Source organism: Vitis riparia, chromosome 8 (assembly GCF_004353265.1).
Source record: "Vitis riparia cultivar Riparia Gloire de Montpellier isolate 1030 chromosome 8, EGFV_Vit.rip_1.0, whole genome shotgun sequence".
Taxonomy (NCBI): Eukaryota; Viridiplantae; Streptophyta; class Magnoliopsida; order Vitales; family Vitaceae; genus Vitis; species Vitis riparia.
This window is the reverse complement of record NC_048438.1, coordinates 5,159,918-5,184,630: the sequence shown is the minus strand read 5'-3', so window position 1 is coordinate 5,184,630 and position 24,713 is coordinate 5,159,918. Positions and strand designations below refer to the sequence as shown.

Below are 24,713 nucleotides of genomic sequence, written 5' to 3'. Positions count from 1 at the left end.
GAAAACGCAGTAGTCGATACTTCGTCTTCCATACGCTAGGCTGAACCCAACTGTAGATCCTTGAAATACACTCATCACAAGCCCTTCGGCATCATGACAGCTACATTGGTCCTTTACGTAAGTAACCAGATACCTCAAGGCCTCACATGAAGCTTCATCAATGGTCATCAATGACTTCTTTTAGCGCTATAGACCTGGCTTTGAGACTGAGGGAAGTGCTTCTAACTGGTTCAAAATTGCATGCAGTCGAGAGGGCCTTGAATCATCTGGGGTTCATCAAATGCTCTTCATTCCAAGTGTCCGACTCAACCAGCCTAAAAACACTTGAACAAACTGTCTTTCCCAGAGATCAGTCAATTGCTCAAGGTATTCCTCAAAACGTTGTTTGAAGTGAAGATTTCATAACCACAGTCCACACCCTAAGCTCCTCAAGTGATATGACATAAACCATGATCCTCCATAACCGGTTATATGTGAACAAATAAACAAGAGTGGTGAAAGTGCTTAAAAACAGAGTAGGAGAAATGGGACCCAGGAAATCTTTAAATAAAACCACATTTATGGAATGTTAAATGAGATCAAAACAGATGGGACAAACGGAAAAGCTTCAAAATAATTATTGACCGTCAAACCCAAGCCCAGAGGGGGATACCCCCACCTACAGAGGTAAGAACAGGAACATCCACGAGTATAAAAGAGAAACAGAGCATCATATGCAAATAAGCAGGCTCAATCAAACAAACAACAAATGATGCTTAGGGATCAACAAAGAATGAAACAAAACATTTGAACGGAGATCGTTCAAACCCAAGGTTGCCTTACCTGATGATCCGCAACTCCACCTTCTTTTTCCCCCTCCTCTGCTTTCTCCCCTTCTCTTCCTCTGCCCTCCACTAACTCTTTCTTTAGAAAATCTCACCTTTTATCTCCTCCTGTTACTATCTTCCACAGCAAGCCACTACCGACTTCACTGTTGCTTCACTTAGCAAGTATGGCACCTCTGACCACCAGCATGGCCGGCCATCTTGACTTGCTGCCTCCACCAGCCTGTCTCATGTGTCGAAAGGGGTCCCTCCACTTGCCTAGGATGCTGCCAGCTGCTAGTGATGAGGAGGCATCCTTCCAATGTTATTGTTACAAAAAAACTAAAAATCCCCAGCTCCTGAAAGGGGGTCTACATTATTATTTGAGTTTCAAATTATTTCTAAAAATTAATATACTTGTTAATGAATCAAACAAGTTAAGTATTGTTTAATTTGGAGCTTATTTGCATAGTTAAAATAAAATAAAATAAAAAACAATACTTTTATGCAAAAGAGAAATAATAGTCTTTTTTTTTTTTTACCAATTTTTATCCATAAATTTTTAGTATTGATTGGATCATTATTTCAAATTTAAGTTAAATTTAATTACTAAACTCATCGATGAATCCAACACATTAAGTTTTGTTTAATTTGAAGTTCATTTGTCTAGTAAAAAAAAAAAACAGAAAATAAGGATTCTATGTAAAAGATAAACAATAAAATTGTTCTAAACCAATTTTTGTTTATAAATTTATGATATTAATTGGTTCACTATTAAAATTTTAGATTATTTTTAAAAATTACTAAACTTGTTAATGAATCTAATGGATTAAGTCTTGTTTAATTTGGCATTCATTTGTTTAGTAAAACAAAATAAAAAAAATAATGATTTTTAAGTAATAGAGAAATGATAAAGTAGTTCTGGACTAATTTTTGTCCATAAATTTCTAGTATTAATTGATTTATTATTTGAGTTTTAAATTATTTTTTAAAATGACTATAATTATTAATGAATCCGATAGATTAAATTTTACTTAATTTGGAATTTATTTTTCTAATAAAAAAAATTGTAAAAATAATGTATGTATGTATGTATGTATGTATGTATGTAATTTGGAATTTATTTTTCTAATAAAAAAATTGTAAAAATAATGTATGTATGTATGTATGTATGTAATAAATATTGAAATTTATTTGCTTAATAAATTTTTTTAAAGAAGTTAAAAGAAAAAAAATGAGTGCAATTTAAAAGTGTGGACCCCGCATTTCGGCTCAATGCGTTTCCCACTTGATGGCGCGCTCGATTTTTATTTGAAAAATGATTTTTATTGGTTAAAAATGACTTGGAGTTGCCACTTATTTTTGTTTTATTTTTAAAAGGGTAAACAAAATAAGAAAGAAAAACCCTAAGTGTGACTCCTTATTTCGGAAAAGGTGGTCTGTGAAAAACCGGATCGGGTTCGGGGGTCATGTTACTTATCGGGAAGGTACGGTAGAGACCGTAGCACCCCTCTAAGTCCCTAAAGTCGGGTCTCTACTAATAAAATGAAGCAATCATGGCAATTGATGAGGAAATCAATGAATATCCTAAATGATCATGCACATATGCGAATCGGAACATGTATAGTGAAGTATCAGAATGAGAGTGTATGCGTACCTGGGCCACGAGCCACAATGCACTTTCAAGAAATGAGATTAGTACACAATTAACAAATACAAATTATAGTTCATGCATATCGGAGTGCAAAACGAAGATCAAACAAAATATATTAAGCACAACAGTTGACAATCAACAGGGATCAAACATAGGGCCCCACACCAAAGCCCAATTTATTATTCACGAACTAGTCTCACAAATTCCGTGTTTTAGAATTATGAAGAATTCACTATTGCTTATGTAAAATCGAGAAAATCAGAAGATTATTTAGGAGTCGAAATGGAATTAAAACTATTTGAGTGAAAACTGGATTCTTGGAACTTGTTTGAAAATCGGTGGTCTTAGGAATTGAATTTAAGATTAGAGCTTCGATAATTGAAAGGAAATTTGCCAAAGAAAACAAGAAATGAACTTCAGGGAATTAAACTGCAAGGATATGGATTTTGAAAGTCAAAGTTGTAATAACAATAATAATAAGGAATGAACTTTGGGAAATTGAACTACGAGAATATAGATTTTTAATAATAATAAGAAGAAATGAACTTTGAGAAATTAAACGGCTAGAGTATAGATTTTTAATAATAATAATAATAATAATGATAATAATAATAACAATAAGTGATAACAATAATATGGATAAACGAAATGGATTAAAAGGGCTTTGGAATTATAAGAGTCTAAGGCGATAACAATAACGATAATAATAATAAGGATAATCACAATAACAATAAGGTTTTGAAATAATAATAATAATAATAATAATGATAACAAGATTTTGAAAGTCGAATTAATGATAACAATAATGATAATGAGATTTTAAAAGCTAAATTAATAATAATAACGATAAGATTTTGAGGGCTTGAATTAATAATAACGTTTAATAATAATAATGATAATAATAATAAGACTTCGAAAGTGGAATTAATAATAATAATAATAATAATAAGATATTAATGATAAGATTTTAAAAGGTTGGATTAATAAAAATAAGAATAAGATTTTGAAAGTGGAATTAATAATAATAATAATAATAATATTAATGATAAGATTTTAAAAGGTTGGATTAATAATAAAAATAAGAATAGGATTTTGAAGGTTTTGGATTAACAATAATAAAAATAATAATAACAATAACAATAAGATTCGAAAAATTGAACAAATAATAATATTGACAATGATAATAATAATAATAATAGTAATAATAATAATTAATAATAATAATAGCAATAATAATAATTAATAATGATAATATCCGTTAATAATAATAGTAATAATAATAATAATAATAATAAAAATAATAAGGATAGTAACAATAATAACCATAATAATAATAATAATATGAAAAGGGTTAATAATAATAGGCTTTGGAGTTTAAAGGGTTTAGGATTTGAGCTTTCGGGATTTGAAAAGGGGTTAAGGGTTGGAAATGGGCTTAGCTTATTATAATAATAATAATAATGGTAATAATAGTAATAATAATAATAATAGTAGTTAATAATAATAATAATTGAAATAATAATAATAATAATAGTTAATAATAATAATAATTGAAATAATAATAATAATAATAGCTAATAATAACAATAATTAATAATAATAATAATTGAAATAATAATAATAATAATGATAGGAATTAAAGTAATAATAATAATGTCCGCTAATAATAACAATAATTAATAATAATAATAATTGAAATAATAATAATAATAATAGGAATTAAAGTAATAATAATAATGTCCGCTAATAATAACAATAATAATGTCCGTTGATAATAATAATAATAATAATAATAATAATAATAAACAATAATAATTAAAAAAAAAGGCTTTGGGCTCCATCTCCATCAGAAGCCCAAGCCCACTTAATAAAAATCACCCTCAAGCCCATTAACAGCCATAAGCACTTCTCAGATATCACTGCCACCCACAGCTCTTCCACCCAAAGATCTCCGAGAGAAGTCCTAGGCTTCTTGTTCTTCACCTCCGCATCCCCATTGTCGATGGCGCCGGCGGGAGTTTCAGCACCGTTATCGTCCTCATCTGTATGAGGCCAGGATCCAACAGCAGATTGGAGGATGGCCACGGCAGCAGTAGCAGTAGCAGCAGCAGCAGCAGCAGCAGCGCGCTGGTGGCGACCTTTGAAGCATTGGGCAACGGAGCGGGAGACGTAGGAATTGAGGAAGGGGGTGATGCAGCCAGGTTTACGTGGATTGCGGGTGGACTTGGGAAGTTAGCAGTGGCCATTAACAGCGGCCATTTGAAGGAGCTTGGGTGGCCCGGACGCATGCATCACGACTCTAGGAGGCATGAAGCGAAGGTCTTGGCAGTCTATGGACGCATGCATGGGACTGGTGGCATGGGGTGGTAGGGCGAGTGGAATAATGGTGGAGACAAAAACACAATAATCCCATACAATGAGGAAAACATGCCACAAATATGTTGATGAACCAAACAGAGACAGTGAAACTAAACACATAATCAAACAATCCGCAAAACAAAATCAAGAAACGAAAAATGAGACCGTATACGATTAAATAACATTAAAGTATTCATGACGATCATACCTTCCCTGCCCTTCCTTTCTGGTTTCTCCCAACTGATAACGAGGACCCCTCTTCTTTGCTCCCAAGCTTTTTTTCTTTTTTCCTCTGCTCTCCTCTCCCCTTGTTCTTCCCCCCAGCTGTAAAAGACCCCTGCTCTGTCTCTCTCGTCTAATCTGGCCGCCTCCTCCAGCTGAAATCCTGGGGTGGTCAGAGAATTTTCATGATGGAAAAATGCCAGCCATGTCTCTCGGGCCCCGGGTCTACAGACATACATTGGTTTCTCCTTTAAAGCCCCTTTGACAAGAGTTTTTAAATGGTAAAAATAATGCCTCTGGGGGGGTCTACAAAAAGAAAATCACATTTTAAGATTTTTTTTTTTTTGTATCGGTAATAGATCGTGGAAAGCGAGAGAATGATACCACATTCAATTTTATTTTTTATGGGTTTTTTTTGTAATAAAAAATTTCTATATTTTCCTTTTTTTAAAAAAAAAATTAGTCAAAACAATTTGTAGTTGTTTTCTAAAAATTGTTTTCCATTTCACTTTGTTTTTAAAAACCCGTTTTTAGAGATCAATGACTAAACAATGTTAGGAAATTTTAAAAACAATTTTTTTAAAAAAACCTATTTTTAAATCATTCAACCAAACAAACTCTTATTTTTTAAATAAAAAAAACGTTTTCTAGAATTACAGGGACTCTTAGTTTCTCCTTTTTCAATTTAAATATTGATAAATTATAATTAGTTTATTATTCTTTTGTGTTGTTTCGAAAAACGTTGGCCGAACAAACTCTAACATAGGTATGGCTATAATTTCCAAATTCAAAAGAGATATAGATTTAGTTGTTAGGAACTTAGAACATGCAAATAAAAGTTTTGCACTTGAATATAATAACTAAAATTAGAAGATCTTTTCTAAGCACATTGGATTTGATCATATCATGTAATTTGAAAAAACCCACAACTTATTCAATCATAAACTTCAAGTTACTTACCATCATATTTTTCATTTGTTGGCTTTTCTTAATTAGGAAAGTTGTACAATTATATAAAATTAATTTATTTCAATGAAAATGAATTATATGTAATTTTTTTGACAATATTATTATTCATCTTTGTACTTTTACTTTTTAGAATAAAAATGAAATTATCATAAAGAAAAAAAAAACAAAAATAAAAATCCATTTTTCTCCGCTTAAAGGCCTTTTATTAAGTTATTTAAAATATAAAGGGAGTATTTGATAAAATATAATACTTATTATTCGATTACTTAAGTTAATTTAAGTTAAATTGTTATTAAATTATTAACTTAAAACTTATTACTTATTTTTTACTTTAAATATTAAGGTTGTTTAGTAAAATTAATTTAAAATTTATTCTAAATTATCAAATTGATATATTTACCTTTGTTAATTTAAATAATATTTATCTTCAATGATTTCAACTCATATTTATTTTTATCGATTTTAAGCAATAAATTCATTTATAAAACATTCATATTTAAAGTCTTGTAGATATATAAAACAACCATAAAATATTAATTATAAAAATTGAATCATGAATATAGAATCATAATGTTAAAATATTTTTTTAGTAGTGTGGACAAATAAGGTAAAAAATATTTGAGATTAATAATAAGTTAACTATTTTAACTTAATATTTGAAGTTAAAAATAACTTTAAGTTATAATATTAAGTTATTTTATTAAATATGTTTAATCTATTTAATAACTTAATTAACTTATTAAGCTATATTAAGTCATTAAATTATTTTACCAAACACTCAAATGTATAACTTAAATTCATTTTCCTATTTTAACCCCTATTTATAAGCTCTTAAAAACCCAAAATTATTAGTCAAATTATTTTTTCCAGTTTAAGCCCTACTACTAGCATGTTGAATGTAAAAAAATCAATTTAAATATACACCTTTTGTAATCATCACCCCCAGTGTTACTCCATTATAAATAAAACACCAATTTAACTCTAAATCATCTTCAAAGAAAAAAAAATGCAACAAGACTTACTAATAATAAAGCAAGTTAACTCTAGATTGGTATTGTATATAAAACTTAATTTGTATGTTTCGCCATCTATATATCTCTTGATCTGTCATATATCTACATGTGTTGGGTTTAAGAATTTTTATTTAGATTACATTTAATAGTGATTCTAAAATATGTTTTTAATATTTCTAATATTTGAAAATTTTTATTTTTTAAGTATTAAAAATATTAAAAACACTTTCTAGTAAATATTAGAAAATTTTTATTTTTCAAGTATTAAAAATATTAAAAACATTTTTTAGAATCACTGTCCAATATACTTTTATTACATCATAATTAATTACTCAATGTCTATAAATTTGCATTGTATGAGACGGTAAAGCAACATAAACAATAAGTTGTATGGAAATTTAATTAGTAGAAATTTATCAATTATGATCCAAATTTTTGTTTACAAAATTACTAGTGCATTCGATCGGGAACTCCTCTTATATGTGTAAATATAGTTGTAAATGCATGGATAGACATAGGCATTTATCAAGGAATTTGATTACAAAGAAACTAATCTTTAAAATGAAACTCAAATGGTTTGTGCCCACTTATATTCTATATATTTGATTTGGTTTTATTGACCGATTAACATTTATATCTCTTGCACATGAATTATCCATGTATAGACAATATTCCTTCTAATAGAGGAGTTTCTGTTTTTGGTGGTTTTTTTAATTATCTCATTTGGTAAATTGTAGGGTGCCCAACTAATCATGGAATAAACTTACTCTTAATTGCATGAAATCTAGGATAAATTTCCATTTGAATATGTAATAATTGGATTCATTAATGGTGAGTTAAGATAATTAGAGACCAAATTGAATGTTGTTTTGGATTTGTAGTCTCATGTAATAAATGCTCCCTTTTCATGCTTTCTATTTCTTTATTTAACACCCCTAATGTCACAACATCAATCCATTTAATGGGTGATGAAACTAGAGATTCAATCGTTCTAAAATCCACAATCTAGATATGATTATGAAATATCTTATTAAATAGTTATGATAGGTGTTTCCTACAACATCTAGGAAGGGAAATTTAAAATCTCACGTGTAAAAGTGCTATCAAAGAATCATCAGTTGGGTACGTTTTTCACCCAAATACATTACTTGCCTGAGCAAGACTGCATTTATTCTCCACTCAGTCGTGTCTTTTTCTGTTTTCTATATATGAAAGGGGTGGTGGATGGCTAGGGCAACACAGTAGCCATCAAAAAAATTAGCCATGGCGAGAAAGAAGGTTAGACTTGCATGGATAGCGAGCGATAGTGCTAGAAGAGCTTGCTTTCGGAAAAGGAGGGCTGGCTTATTGAAGAAAGTGATGGAGTTGTCTACTCTGTGTGGGGTGGAGGCTGCTATCGTCGTCTTCTGTCCAGACGATGAACCAGCATTTTGGCCTTCTAAGCCAGCGGTGGAACAGCTATTCAGGAGGTATGAGGAGATCCCTGTTATGGAGCGAAGCAAGAAGATGTTGAGTCAAGAGAATTTCCTGAGGGAGAGGATCGCCAAGATTAGGGAACAGACAAGCAAGTGCCTGAAGAGGGTTGTAGAGATGGAGATGAATGACCTCGTATATCAGATTGTTAACGGGAATCGAATGTATGAACTTCCCATTAGTGACCTGACTAATGTGATGCGGTTCTTGGAAGAGAAGAACAGTGAAATCCGCAAAAGGGCCCAACATCTTCATGAGTTTCCTCCCCTTTCCGGGAATGGTACTCCATCATCATCGTCTCTTCCTCCTGCCCTTATCTCTGCTCTGGGAAGGGCAGCCCAATCTGGAGGCCTTGATACAGAGGGAAGGGGTGCCATCGACAATCCAAGGAGGGATAAGTGGATCACTGATAAGAGTTTGGTTAACAATATTGCTGCTAACGGTGGTTGGAACGAGATTGGGATGCAGCAATACAAGGATATGCTAGGGTTGCTCCATGGAATTTCCAATATTCCAATGCTGCCAAGCAGTGCAAGTAATAATATAGAGTTTTCCCAGGGTAATACTCATATTCCCATGGCTGGAGAAGAGATGTGGCTACCATATGGAAACATGGGTGGCTCCGGTACTGGTGGGATTCCAATGGAGTCACTTCACGGAAGTACTGATTTGACAATCAACCTGATGGGGCCCCGGTATGGATTTAACATTCGCACATCATCTGGTGGAAATCAGATGGGGTTACCCCATAGGAATGCTGATCTAGTGGCTGGGAGTGAGATAGCGTTTCCATATGGAACAGGAGGTGGAAACATCGATTTTCCCGTGGCTGCCAATCAGATGGGGCTGCCGGACAGATCCAATGGTAGTTTGATCACTGGAGTAAATCTCCACGGAAACACTGATTTTCTCATGGCTGGGAATCAGATGGGGCTGCCATATGGAATCAATGATAGTTTCGCTGGTGGAAATGAAATGGGGGTGCCTCATGGGAATAGTACTGGTATGACAATGGTGGGGAGTGAGGCGGGACTCCCAACTGGAAACATAGGCAGCTCAACCCTCGGACATCAAATGGGAGCTGTTGGCCTTATGCTAGGGAATGAGATGGGGCCGCCATATGGAAATTTCGGTGTTGGGGTACCCTATGGAAACAATTCTACCGGTGCCATTGTCGGGAATGAGATGGGGCAGCTGCCATATGGGGATGTTGTAGGAGGTGGAATGGAGCTACTTCATGCAAATGTTGGTCCTAGCCGTGCTAGTTACAATGGAGTGAACATCATGGGACTGCCTCGAGGAAATATTACTAATAGCAGCGGTGGAAATGATCGAGGGCAGCTGTATGATGTCAATTACCAAGCATGGTTTGACAGTTTGGGTGTTTAACAAAGCTGAAATGTTTTTCTCCAGTCCTTATTCCATGTAGAAGCTAGCAATTGTGTTATAGGCCTCCTGGTTACTATTTGTTTCAGTTGAATAATTTGTGGCCTAGCGTTTCCTTTTTCAGTGTGTATTGTTAGTACTTCTGTTTGAAACGGGTGTTTTTTCTGTCATAATTTTATAGGATAAGTATTCTTTCTTTTCTGTCAATAACATTTGTATAACCAGGAACAATCAAATAATTAAACTGAATGGCAAGCTTTACCTACATTTATAATTGGAAAGCAGTCAGCAACCAAATCAAACTTTTGCATACACAAAAAGGTTAAACAACAACTTTGTTTGCTTGGACACATTGGCAATAAATTAAAATCAGTGCTAAGGCTCTCTTTTCAGTTGTAATCATGAGTTACCATAATAATAAACACAAAAAGCTAGCAACATATATACAATCCAACTAATACTTGGAAATAATCAGGATATGTACTTACTCTAATTTGGTTATCCATAGATGTGCGTGCAAATCTCTTGGCTTTAATTTGTTTCAATAATTGTGCTAAGTATATGCAAGATCTGCAATTGTTAGGAGTTTGCTTTTGAAGTATTTTTCACTCCTTCCGGAGTCTTTGAATTTTTGGTTAGATAGGAATTTGATAAGCACTAACAATTCACTACACAACAACAATTTTATATAAGAGAGGCCTCTATTCCTTCCTTACGGCCGAAGGAATAGAGTGAGGCCTATAAGATAAGCCGTGTTCAAGGGTCCATAATAAAGTTTGAAGAGCCCTTTCAACACCTACCCAACGCCCTCATCATTGGATGAAGGGTAGAGTTTCCAACTCTATTTCAACATCGAGAGGATTGTTAACGGGGTTTGAGCTAAGAACAACCTATATGGAGCATGTGAGTTTTACAAGCTCTTTTTAGAGTTTAACCCCTTTTTTGAGTCTGGCAGTTTAGGAGGTCTAGGGATCTATGGGTCCTCCCCTGGTAAGAGAAGAACTTTTAAGGTAACGAGTAAGTGACCCTTATGTCTAAGGTAACAAGTGAGTGACCTTCGCGTCTAAGGGTCACGAAAGATAAAGGGTGACCATTCCCGCAAGGGAATAGAGGGTTTAGGAGTCCTTCCCTAATAAGAGAAGAACTACTAAGGTAACAAGTGAGTAACCCTTGTGTCTAAGGATCGCAAATGATAAAGGGCGACTATTCCCGTAAGGGTAATGTATATATATCGTTAACCACATGTTGAATTTTAGTTTAATTTGTTTGTACATTTGTCTTTGTAAATTACTTCCATGAAAAATATTAAGGTAGGGTTATGCTATTGAAACTACATCTTAGACAAATATAGAAAACCTTCACCATTCTTGACATGCGATTTTGGGGATAATAAAACAATCTATAAACCTTGGAGGGGTAACTAGAGTACTTTAGGTTGGATCCAATACTCTTTAACAATTTACCCTAGATTTTTCCCAATTTGATTTTATTTTACATTTGGTGAAAGTAGAAATATTGTCACAATTTTGATTTTTGAGAAATTGTAACGATCAATGAAAGACAATCTATATGATGTTTTGATTGCTTATAAAAAATAATGGTGTTCAATAATAAGTTAAACAAATCATATTTATATATCTTTGATAGATTTAACATAAATTGGTTCATCTTATTCAACCATTTTGTTTATTATTAATTTTTTAATTAGTTATTCATAATAATCCTTACAATTTATATAGGAAATTCTTGTGGGTCTTTGTTTTCTTCTATATGTATTAATATGACTGGTTAAAATTGTGATTTTGATTTTAATTTAGAGTGCATTTGACAATGATTCTAGGAAGCGTTTCTAACACTTAGCAAATAAAAAATTTTAAGTGTTGAAAATATTAAAAGCACTTCCTAGAATCACAACCAAACGGACTCTTAGAGTATATTTAGGAATGATTCTAGAAAGCGTTTTTAGTACTTCTAACACTTAAATGATAAAAATTTTCAAGTATTAAAAATATTAAAAGTGTTTCTTAGAGCCCGTTTGGTAGTGATTTTAGAAAGTGCTCATAACCTTTTTAACACTAAAAATTTTTATCTTTCAAATATCATAAAAATTAGAAACGCTTCTTAAAATCACTACCAAATATCCTCTTAGTAAACCTCTTTGAAATTTAGACTTAGTACTACCTCTCAATTTTTGTAGTCCCACATGAATTCACAAGAATTTCTCACCCTTCTATGTTTTCTTTTAACACCAATGACCTTTTTTTTTAATATATATACAACTACAAAGGATTAAAATGGATAAAACAGGCTAATTATAATTGGATAAATTCATTAATTTTATTGAGACTTATTCATCCACCTTTATTGTGGGCGAGTTATATGAGTTACAAAGATTATCATAGGTTTTTTCATATATAAAAAAGGGTGAATATCAAAGAAAGGCATAAATTATTGTTACAATTAAGGCTTCTTTTGAATACAAATAGTAACTCTTATATAAAAGGTATAGATTTCTCTTATATCTTAAAATTTAATTTTACAGGTTTTAAAATTTGAATACCTTAATTTTTTTAATCAATGTAAGCTTCTTCTATTTTATATAAAAGTCATATTATTTTTATTTTTAAGAATAGAAAAATGAGAAGTATATTAAAAATATACATTTAGTGTCTGTTTAGATTCGCTTTTTATTTTCTGTTTTTAAAATAAAAAATAATAGTTATGTTTATACAAGATACAAAATTCTTAAAGGCTTATATTGGAAAATAAATTATTTTAAAAGTTAAGGAATCAAAATTTAAAACTTCTAAAATTAATTTTTAAAAATATAAGATGAATCTATCCTTTTTGTATAAGACGTTAAGCACACCATTTTTATTACTTGCAACTCCTAGGATTGACGACGGTATTTAGAAAGCCGAAGAAGGATATAAGAGCTCTTAAAGATTTAATGTGCAAGGGTAATGGTTTTAAAAAGTGTTTAAAAATTTTGAGATATCAAAATGTTTGTAATATCTCAAATTTTAAAATTTTTAAAAATATAAGGTAAATTTATACTTTTTGTACAAGATACTATATAGAAATTTCTAATTTTAAAAATATAAAAAAATGGAAGTATATTTTGATACCTCAAATTTTAAACCTTTTAAAAATATAAAATAATTTATATTTTTTGTACAAGATACTTTATTTATATGTAAAAATTTCTAATTTAATTTTTTTTTAAAAAAAAGTATATCTAAATGTTACTCATTTATTCAACTTTTATGTTATTTTACTCTTTCAAATATATTCAACTTCTATGTTATTTTACTCTTTCAAATATATATTCTTATTTTCATCCTTCAAATTTTATTTTTTAATCATTCATTTTATTATTAAACAAAATAAATTAAAATTAAAATTACTTATTACAAAAAGGTCCAAACCTTTTGGATCATAAAACATTTCTTTAATTTATTTTAAAATTTTCCACATGGAAACTATTTAAAGCATACTCTTTAAAATTTTTGGATTATGTGCTATTTTATTTTTCTCAACTTTTATTTGTGTCCCTGCTTCAATCTTTAAAATTTTAATTTCTCATGATTCTTTTATGCACACCTCTTTATTTTCATGCTTAAACAAAATCAAATTTAGGTAAAATCATTCATTGCATACAGGAAAAAGTGTGTTTTCATACACTCATATAAAAAAGCCACAAAATAGGAACTCAACTTTATAAAATACCAATTTCAAGCAACTATTTAAAAATAATTGGCGTTTCATGCGCTTTTTGGTCAAATGTGTTACCTTTGGCCATTCGGGTACTATCTTTTAATGATATAGATACTACCTTTGACTTTCTTAGGTACTACCTTTATTTTTAAAGAGTTTTTATTTTATGATTATTTTTATACTAGTGTGTGGAAACTCAATTTTTTCCTCACACATAAGTGCAAACCTTTTGGATAATATACTATTTTATTTTATTTTACTTTAAAATTTTCCACATAAAATTATTTAATCTTCCCTATTTCAAGCTTTTTTTTATAAGAAAAAATAATTTTAGGAGCATGGTAAACAAACTCTTTGAAGCCAATTTTAAAACAAAAGAATCACATTTAAAAGGAAAAAAAAAAAAAAAAGAGGAAATAAGAATTTTTTATTTTTTATTTTGGGTAAGTATACAAAAATGGAACAAACAATATATTTCTATTTTTGTTTCTATCTAATAAACATGAAATATATTTACTTGAAATTTTCTAAAAGTAGTTTTCAAGAGTAACCTTTTTAAAACTCTTTACTAAATTGTTTTAAGAGAATTGACTTCATTATTTTTGTAATCTAAAAAATTTTCAAATAAGATTTTGGAAATATAAATTTTTTTAATATGAATAAAATATAATCTCTCTCTCTCTCTCTCTCTCTCTCTCACACACACACACACACACATACACACACACACACATATAATATTATTTTTTAAAAAAATTGTAAGTATTTTATATTAGAAAAATTAGGCTAATCCAACCTATGGTAATCACCCTAGAGGAGGGTAAATAGGGTTATGGTCTCTTTTTGTAAATTTAAAATATGTGAATGCAAGAGACAATTATATGCAAGTATATAATAAAACAATTGCAAATAAAGTAAAAGAGTAGGAAAAAGAGAATGCAAACACAAGATTTTATAGTGATTTGGCGTAACTCGGCCTACATTCACTCTTCTCTAGCTTCAATCCCAAGCTTGAGGTTTCACTAATTCAAGGCTTCCAAACCAAGCCTTCAAGCAATATAATTGGATTATGGTTCCAATCCACCCTCTTGGACTTTTAGCTCCAAGCACCCTTTATACTTCTCAAGAGATACCCCACTCTTGAACAACCTCTCAAGTGATACCCCACACTTGAGAATCCCTAAGTGATACCTCACACTTAGATTATTCCTCTCAAAGATATACAAATAATTTTACAAACTCCTAGTACAAAACTTTAGGTTCAAATGATACAAGTAAACTAGGATTGAATGGTGTATTAATAATATGCAAGTTTTAGAATAATGGTACACTCAAAACACTCTTCCAAGGCTCAAATATATTCAAGAAAGGTTTGGGAAGGTTAAGCTCATAAACAATGAAGATTTGGAGCCTTTTTATATAGGAAAAAAGCCAAACTAGCCATTGAGGGTTCAACCGGTCAAGTTGGGGGTCGACCAGTTGACTAGTTGTTAGCATTTAATGCTTGGCAGGTAACTGTTGGACCTCGACCGATTACTATTCACACCTTGACCGATTGAACAATCGTTCTGGAAGAGAGAGAAGGTTTTTTGCACTCCTCGATCGGCATATTGTTCAACTGGTTGAGCTGTTTTTTGCTCAACAACCAACTTTTTCAACTTAAAACCTTTTAAACAAGTTTGGAAAACATTTGACACAAGGTTCTATTTGAAAACATGAAATCATCCATTTTAAAAAAAAATTTAAACAAAATAACTCTTGGATGATTTTGGTGTATAAGTAAAGAATGTAATGCATGAAAATCCTAATGCACCAACAACCTTACAAAGAGATCTTATGAAGCTTGAGTCTTGAAAAACACTTTTCTTTGAGGTCTTCTTCTTCTTCATGATTTCTCTTTGGCTTGATTTGTCTTTGTGATTGCCACTTTGGAAATCATCTTGCCTAATCACACTTGAAATATAATCATTAGTTCTAAACCTTGTTTTGTTATCATTAAAATCAAGATTAACCAAACCTTGGTTTCATATTTTTTTTATTTATTAGACTATAAATGATTAAATGATTATAAGAGGATGCATCTTTATATTAAAAAACTAATTCATTCCAATTGATTAATTATAAGCATACTACAACATTTTATTGCAATATATTCAAATTGAATATTATTGATTTGAAAAATGATGTGGATACAATTGTATTTTATGCTCTACTTCTTTTTTTTCTTACTTGATTTAGTTTTAAGTACCAACTTTGATTTAGGTTTTGTCTTGACTTGGGTCTTAACATTATTTGGACCTTGGCATACTTTTGGTCTTAGTGTGCAAACCTTGACGTGACTTGAGCCTTGATGTTGCTTCAAACTTTAGCATAACTTGAACTTTGCCTTAATTTGGGCCTTATTATAACTTGGTCCTTGGCATAACTTAAGTCTTGATGCGGCTTGAGTTTTCATTTGACTTGAACAATGTCAATCAAGATTTGAGCAACTTGATCCTAAGTCAAAGAGGTCTTTTGTAGATTTTGATGTTAGGGCTTGAAACTTAAGGCTTTGAAGATCATGACATTTTAAAGATGCTTTGAAGAAATTAAAGATTTATTAAAGTCTCCTTTCAAAATTTGAAGAAACTTTGGATCGCCCTTGAAGAGTATCCTACCAACTCTTTTGAATAATTTTTTACTTATCTTGAAAGCTTTGAAAATGACTATTTATGGATTTATAGGGACAAAAAACATTATATCTGAATAATTTTCTAATCTTACCATTTTTTTGTTAGTATATACACATGAATAAAAATCGTGATATAATTATGTACAATAATACATCCCATATCATGGTACATATATTGTATAAAATTTTATTATTATTATATATGCATTATAAAAAAGTAATGTGATCCTTTATAATAGTATATTTTATAATATGACATGTATGTTATATAAAATTTCAATTGTATATTTTTTTACCATTTTTTAGTAGTGGCTCCCTTCCATGCCTTACATTTCATGGAGAACCTTAAAGTGACTCTACTTCATTATATTTCATTCATATCCAAATTCCATTCTTTTAATATCCCTATGGTGTCATTGACATAAGAGATGTCGTTTTTAGTTTATATATTTCTATAAATGGAAAATTAAAAAGTTATCATATAATATCCAAAAATTACAATAGAAAAGAAAAAGGGAGGTCTATGATGATTATAAAAATTTTCTACTAGGTTATCTAGACTTTTGACATGAGAAAATAGTAGACTTTTCTCTTTAGAGGAAAATTAGGATTCACCCTTTGGAGCCATTATAGAAAAAGACAATAAAAGTATGTAGGAAACGCTTAGGTATATATAGGGCTCCTAGTAAGACTAAGTGACTTAAACTCAATTGGATTTGGGTTCTCTAATTCAGCCTATCCAAGTCTTAATTAATCAATTAGCCCTATTAGCTTTCAATTAATTAATCTAACTCATACTAGAAAGTCAATTCATAAGATCTAGTATAGCCTTATGAGCCTAAAAACCAATATCCTAAAAATAAAGGTGTCTCCTTGATTTAGGAGCTCAATCAACAATCATTGGGACCCATGGGAAAATATTGTTTTCCTCAAAATCCAATTTTAAAGTTAATTCAATATTCTACTATAAAGATCAATTGTATATCAGTATCCTATGTAATTATAATGAAGTGAATACTTAGGTTCGTGCCTTATCATCTATTGCATGCAAACTCCCCATAAACTGGTATCCGTAATCTAACAAGATAGTGTTATCACCTATCAAGATTACCTCTCCAATCCTTAAGTTTCAGATCCCTCTTATTAAGTGATCAATTAAAATACTTTAACTTGAATGAGCATATGTTAAATTCTATTAAATGAAATGCTAAGACCATGGTCTTATAAATCACATGTCATTTGGATCATCGAAAGAGACACATTGTCTTAATACTATAAGATATCACGGTTCCTCTATTGAGAATATTTGTTGCCACTAATCTCCATCAAAAGTGACTCAATCCATAGGGATATATGACCACATTAAAGAATCATCCATAGGTCAAAGACACTTATTGATTTGGGCATAGACTCAATACCCTTTCAAGGTTGAGAGTCCATGCAATAAAAGTAGTTTGGTCAATCATGATAGTTGACAACCTTGTATCATGATTCGTCGTAGGTCTAATCCAATGGGCATACACACTAGTGCACTAATCATGGGAAACCCATCTCAATGACCAAGACGAGTCATCTCTTCAATTAGGTGGTAATGTACTACAATCTCTACTAGATTGTCCAAATCCATGAACTAACTATAAATAACTTATCCACTTATAAAGAACTCATGAGTTGTATCATTTTTGCAACTCATAATGCACCCAAATCATATACAATGTAAGAGATATGAGCGTGTATGCTCCAATATCCAATTAATGCATATGGGACAATAAAAAAGAAAACAAGAAACATAAATAAATAAATTATAAATGAATCGCAATCAATTACATCATGTCATGCTTTCTAAGACTCAATCCCGACTAACTCCCACTAACCTTAAAACATGTTAGGAACACATCTAACACCTAAGCTATCTCTATAACCATCAAAGACTCTAGTGGACAAAGTCTTCATGAAGGGATCTGCCAAGTTCTCCATAGAAGCAATCTCCACAATCACGTCTCCTTTTAAAACTATCTCATGCATATATCAAGTGATACTTTCTCTTAATGTGTTTTTCCTTTCGGTGGTTTCTTAGTTCTTTGGATTGTATTATCACCCCATCGCTATTACAAAACAATACTAAGGGTGATGCAATAAGGGGTACTACCCTAAGTCTTGTCAGGAATTTTCGAAGCCAAATGACTTCATTTGTTGCTTTAGAAGTAGCAACATACTCAGCTTTCATAGTGGAGTCGGCAATGCAAGGCCGCTTTTCTATTTCTTTATTTAACACATTTAATGTCACAACATCAATTCATTTAATGGATGATGAAACTAGAGACTCAATCGTTATAAAATCCACAATCTAGATATGATATTGAAATATCTCGTTAAATAGCCATGATAGGTGTTGTCCTACAACAACCAGGGAGGAAATTTAAAATCTCATGTGTAAAAATGCCATCAAAGAATCATCAATTGGATACGGTTTTTTACCCGAATACAGTACAGCCTGAAAAAGACTACATTTATTCTTTATGCAGTGGTATCTATTTCCTTTTTCTATATATACAGAGGGTGGTGGATGGCTAGGGCAACACAGTAGCCATAGAAAAATTAGCCCTGGCGAGAAAGAAGGTTAGACTTGCATGGATAACGAGCGATAGTGCTAGAAGAGCTTGCTTTCGGAAAAGGAGGGCAGGCTTATTGAAAAAAGTGATGGCGTTGTCTAATCTGTGTGGGGTGGAGGCTGCTATGGTCATCTTCTGTCCAGATGATGAACCAGCATTTTGGCCTTCTAAGCCAGCGGTGGAACAACTATTCAGGAGGTATGAAGAGATCCCTGTTATGGAGCGAAGCAAGAAGATGTTGAATCAAGAGAATTTCCTGAGGGAGAGGATCGCCAAGATTAGAGAACAGACAAGGAAGAGCCTGAAGAGGTCTCTAGAGATGGAGATGAATGACCTCGTATATCAGATTGTTAACGGGAATCAAATGTATGAACTTCCCATTAGTGACCTGACTAATGTGATGCGGTTCTTGGAAGAGAAGAACAGTGAAGTATGCAAAAGGGCCCAACATCTTCATGAGTTTCCTCCCCTTTCCGGGAATGGTACTTCATCATCACCGTCTCTTCCTCCTGGCCTGATCTCTGCTCCGGAAGGGGCAGCCCCATCGGGAGGCCTTGATACAGAGGGAACCGGTACCATCGACAAGCCTATGAGCAATAAGTGGATCATTGATAAGAGCTTGGTTAACAATATTGCTGGTAACAGTGGTTGAACGAGATTGGGATGCAGCAATACGAGGATATACTAGGGTTGCTCCATGGAATTTCCGATATTCCAATGCTGCCAAGCGGTGCAAGTAATAATATGGAGTTTCCCCAGGGTAATACTCATATTGCCATGGCTGAAGAAGAGATGTGGCTACCATATGGAAACATGGGTGGTTCCGATACTGGCGGGATTCCAATGGAGTCACTTCACGGAAGTACTGATTTGCCAATCAACGAGATGGGGCCCGGTATGGATTTAACATTGGCACTTCATCTGGTGGAAATCAGATTGGGTTACCCCATAGGAATGCTGATCTGGTCGCTGGGAGTGAGATAGCGTTGCCATATGGAACAGGAGGTAGCGTCACGGCCCCTGGAAACATTAACATCGGTTTTCCCGAGGCTGCAAATCAGATGGGGCAGCCGGATAGATCCAATGATAGTTTGATCACTGGAGTAAATCTCCATAGAAACACAGATTTTCTCATAGCTGGGAACCAGATGGGGCTGCCATATGGAATCAATGATAGTTTTGCTGGTGGAAATGAAACGGGGGTGCCTCATGGGAATAGTGCTGTATTACAAGGGAAAATGGAGAGAAAAATTAATAGATTCTCCTTTCATTGATTGAATAAAATGAGCTGTACAGAGAGCCCTAAAACAGAGGAGCCAGAGATGCCCTTTATAATAGAAGTCACACATAAGGAGCTGTAGAGCTCTATAGAGAAAATAACAACCTAACCAACTATTGGTTATAATAGAAAAAAATAAAAAATAAAAAATAAAACTAATATGCTAAAATTCCCCCTCAAGATGGAGAATATAGATCATGAATTCCCATCTTGCCCAAGAGACGATGAAATTGATTGGGATGGAGAGCCTTAGTAAGAATGTCAGCAAGTTGGTTTTGGGAGGTAACACGTAGAGTCTTGAGAATCCCAGCTTGAATCTTCTCTCGAATGATATGACAATCAATCTCAATATGTTTGGTGTGCTCATGGTAAACTGGGTTTGTTGCAATGTGGAGAGCAGCTTGGTTGTCACAGTAAAGAACAATTGGGCCATGATGGGCTATCTTCAAGTTATGAAGAAGAGATAAGAGCCACATAATCTCACAAGTAGTGTTGGCCATGGATCGGTGCTCAGCTTCAGTAGATGAGCGAGAGACAATCGGTTATTTCTTGGACTTCCAAGAGATGAGGGAGGTCCCAAGAAACACACAAAAACCAGAAATAGAACGATAAGTGTCAGGACAAGAGGCCCAATCAAAATCTGCGAAGGCTTTGAGTTACACTTTGGAATTTGATGAAAAGAAAAGTCCTTGGCCCGGGGTTCGCTTGATGTACTATAAAATGTGAAAAACAACCTGAAGGTGCGGCTTGCGAGGGGCTACTAAGAATTGGCTGAGACTATTTACAGAATAGCTCAGGTCAGGACAAGTAATAGTAAGATATTGCAGCTTACCAATGAGTTGCCTATAGCTAGTAGGATTTTCAATCAAGTCACCATCATCTTGAGATAGTTTCAAATTAGGATCCATGGGAATGGTGGCAGGTTTGCAACCCAAATGTCCAGTGTCTGAGAGCAATTCCAACGCATACTTATGTTGACGAATAGAGATACCAGAAGTAGATCGAGCCATTTCCAAGCCTAGAAAATACCTGAGTGGCCCCAAGTCCTTCATCTTAAACTTGCAATTGAGGGCATGCTTTAAAGTATCCACAGCAAGTTGATCATTACTAGCAATAATGATGTCATCAACATAGATCAAAAAAGCTAAGAAAGAAGTATCTTGATGTTTTGTGGACAAAGTGTGATCACTGGTTGATTGAACAAAACCTTCTAATAAGAGAGCATTGGAGAACTTATGGAACCATTGACATGAGGCCTGTTTCAAGCCATAGATAGACTTATGCAACCTGAACATAGCATTAAGAAGCAAATGTTCCCCCTCACGGCAAGTGTATCCAGGGGCAAGACTCATGTAAACTTCCTTTATAAGGTCACCATGAAGGGATGCATTAGTGACATCAAGTTAGTGAGAGACCAGCCATGAATTGTAGCTAAAGAAAACAACATTTTAATAGTAACTAGCTTTACAACAGGAGAGAAGGTATCAAGATAGTCAATACCTTCTTGTTATGTAAATCCCTTAGCCACAAGGCGTGCGTTATACCTATCCACAATGCCATCAACTCAAATTTTGACTTTGTACACCCATTTACAACCAACCGCTTGTTTGCCAATGGGAAGAGAGCAAATGGATCAAGTGTCATTACTTTCCAATGCCTGCAATTCAATATTCATAGCATCGTACCACACTTGAGACTCAATGGCTTGGGAGAATGATGTTGGTTCGGTTTGAGGACTAATGGCGAAAACAAATTCATGGTATGGCTTAGAAAGCTTGTGGTAACTCAAGCAAGAGGAAATAGGATATAGAGAAGGTTTAGAAGAAACGTGTTTGGTGAGGTAACAGTGATAATCAAACAAGTAAGTTGGCTTTATGGTGACATGGCGTGGACGTAAGGCTGTTTGAATTGGGGCTAGTGAGAAAATGCACTCTGCACTATGGGAAGAAGACATGTTGGGCTGACTGCAAGAAGGCTTGAAGATGGAATGAATTGGCTTGGGAAGGACACGATCATTAAACAAATCAACAACATTGTTACTCATAGCAGAATGAGCAAACAGAAATAGTGATTCATGAAAAATGACATTCCAAGAAATGTAGATCTTATTGTTTTCTAAGTCAAGTAACTTGTAACCCTTATAACCAAAAGGATAGCCAAGAAAAACAGAGGCTCGAGCACGAGGGGCAAACTTTGTACGTTGGTTAGAAAGCTTGGAAGCATAACATAGAAACCCAAAAAATACGAAGATGATTGTAGGTGGGTTTGTTGTTATTCAACAACTCAAATGGGGTTTTATTGGATAGTAATGGAGAGGGTGTACGATTGATTAAATAAACAATAGTCAAAACACAATCACCCTAATAACAAAGAGGAATACAAGATTGAAACAATAAAGCTCATGCCACATTAAGTATGTGTTGATGTGTATGCTCTACAACTGAGTTATGTTCAAGTGTAGCAACACAAGAATGATGAGGAATAACAATCTTGGTATAAAAAAAATCATGGAAAGTTAATTCAAGGGCATTATTGGACCGGAGAGATTTAATTGCAGTGTTATATTGAGTAGAAATCAAATTGAAAGATTCAGGAAAGACAGTGAGAACATCAGCTTTAGCACAAAGAAGATATACCCAAGTAGCACGTGTCCAGTCATCAACAATAGTGAGGAAATATCTGTGTCCAGTTGGTGTACTAACATTAAATGGTCCCCAAATGTCAATGTGAACTAGATCAAAAGGATTAGCAGACATATTATTATGTGAAACAAAAAGTAAATATTTTTTCTTGGCCATATGATAAATTTTACAGTGAGAAGACAAATGGGATAAGGAATTGGGAATGTGTGATTCATTGAATAATTTGAATTTTTACATGAGATGGATGTCCAAGGCGAAAATGCCAAATATCATTTTTCGACATTACAGAATTTGTAAAAACAGAATTACAAAATTCATTCCCTAATTCTAGAAAATAGAGGTTCTTTCATCTTCTACCTTCCCCAATCGTCAAGTCTCGAGTGAGGTCCTGAATGACACGTGAATTTGAAAGGAAATTAACACTACAATTATGGCTAAGAGTAAGAGCACTAATGCTAAGAAGATTGAAAGTGAACATGGGGACAAACAAGACATTATCTAAGTTCAAAGTATTAGACAACTTCATAGAACTTACACGATTGATTGCAACAACATGACCATTAGGAAAAGTGACTGTGGTATTATGAACCAGTCTGGAATGAGAAAACAGAGAAATATTGCAACAGACATGGTGGGCGGCCCTTGTGTCAATTACCCAAGCATCGAAAGGAACAAAAGGATGAGAAAAAAAACTAAGTAGAACAATTGTTACCATAGATTTGAAAAATTGAAGGCCCTGATGTTAATAGAGACTCAAGTGGGTCGATAGTTTGTTGTTGAAGGTGCGTGCTAAGGTAGGCAATGAGTTGTTGAACTTGATCTAACGAGAGAGAGACTGGTGGTGGGGAAGATCCCACCAAAGCAGCAGTAACAAAAGGAAAATAATGAATGTCTTTCAATGGTTCAATAAAGGAGCTTGGTGAAGTAGATTGGGATTGAAGGGGGCTCATTTGGGCCATTTATGTTTGGGCTTTCACTTTGGACTTATAACCTGGTGGAAACCCATGCAATTTATAGCACCTATCTACTGTATGGCTTGTGAGCCCACAATGGGTGCAAATTGGGCGTTCACGTCTAGGCTTGTTGTGAGTCAATGCAGTAGCTACAGAAGGAGCTGGAGAAGAGGTATTGAATGCCATGGAATCCAGAGCTAAGGACCTAGATCTAATAAACCGCTGGCGTTCTTCTTGAACAACAAGATTGAATACTTTTGCCACAGGAGGAAGTAGATCAAGCATTAGAATTTGGCCTCTCGTGCTAGCATAAGATTCGTTCACACCCATTAAAAATTGCATCACGTACTCCTACTGTTGATAATCCATCCAAGCTTTCATACCTCCATATTGGTAGATGGGAACTAGTTAATAGTTTTTTAGTTCATCCTAGAGAATCTTCAATTGAGTATAATAGGTATTAACATCGAGCGAGCCTTGTGAGAGACCATGTAGTTGTTGCTTGATTTGGAAAATTCGTGGAGCATTGATCTGATGGAAGCGTTCGTGCGGATCTGCCCAAACAGCATGGGCACTCTCGAGATAGAGAAGACTATCAACTATCTCTTTTGAGACAGCGTTGAGGAGCTAAGACATGACCATGTTGTTGTATCGGGACCAAATTCTGGCTGTAGGATCGTCGTTCATGGGCTACAAAAGAGTGACATTCATGAATCCAAGATTATCTTTGCGTTGAGAGCCATTAGCATGGCCCGACTCCATGTACTATAGTTTGGACCAGTGAGGAGATGCGAAACGAGCACCAAGCCTGGATGATCATTGTTATGTAAGAAAAATGGGTTATTAGTGTTCTCCATGAGAGATTGATCTAATTGCGTTGTCGTGCTACCAGAGGGAAGAAGTGTGAGGGGTTGAAATCCATTATCATTGTTATGATGACTACCACGAGCCATTTTAGTGA

General features: G+C 33.4%; 2 protein-coding genes across 2 annotated transcripts; both read left to right on the top strand.

The window, feature by feature from the left end:
* Positions 1-8,282: 8,282 nt before the first annotated feature.
* On the top strand, positions 8,283-9,881 carry LOC117920253. Its single transcript, XM_034837683.1, has one exon. It carries the CDS (start codon positions 8,283-8,285, stop codon positions 9,879-9,881), a length of 1,599 nt encoding a protein of 532 aa, XP_034693574.1.
* Positions 9,882-18,966: 9,085 nt separating this feature from the next.
* LOC117920252 (agamous-like MADS-box protein AGL80) lies at positions 18,967-19,530 on the top strand. The gene has a single exon (XM_034837681.1). The coding sequence runs from the start codon at positions 18,967-18,969 to the stop codon at positions 19,528-19,530; it is 564 nt and encodes a 187-aa protein (XP_034693572.1).
* The last annotated feature ends 5,183 nt before the right edge of the window (positions 19,531-24,713 follow it).

Coding starts and splice junctions, on each gene's coding strand:
- LOC117920253 (XM_034837683.1), top strand. CDS start 8,283: ATGGCGAGAAAGAAGGTTAGACTTGCATGGATAGCGAGCGATAGTGCT.
- LOC117920252 (XM_034837681.1), top strand. CDS start 18,967: ATGGCGTTGTCTAATCTGTGTGGGGTGGAGGCTGCTATGGTCATCTTC.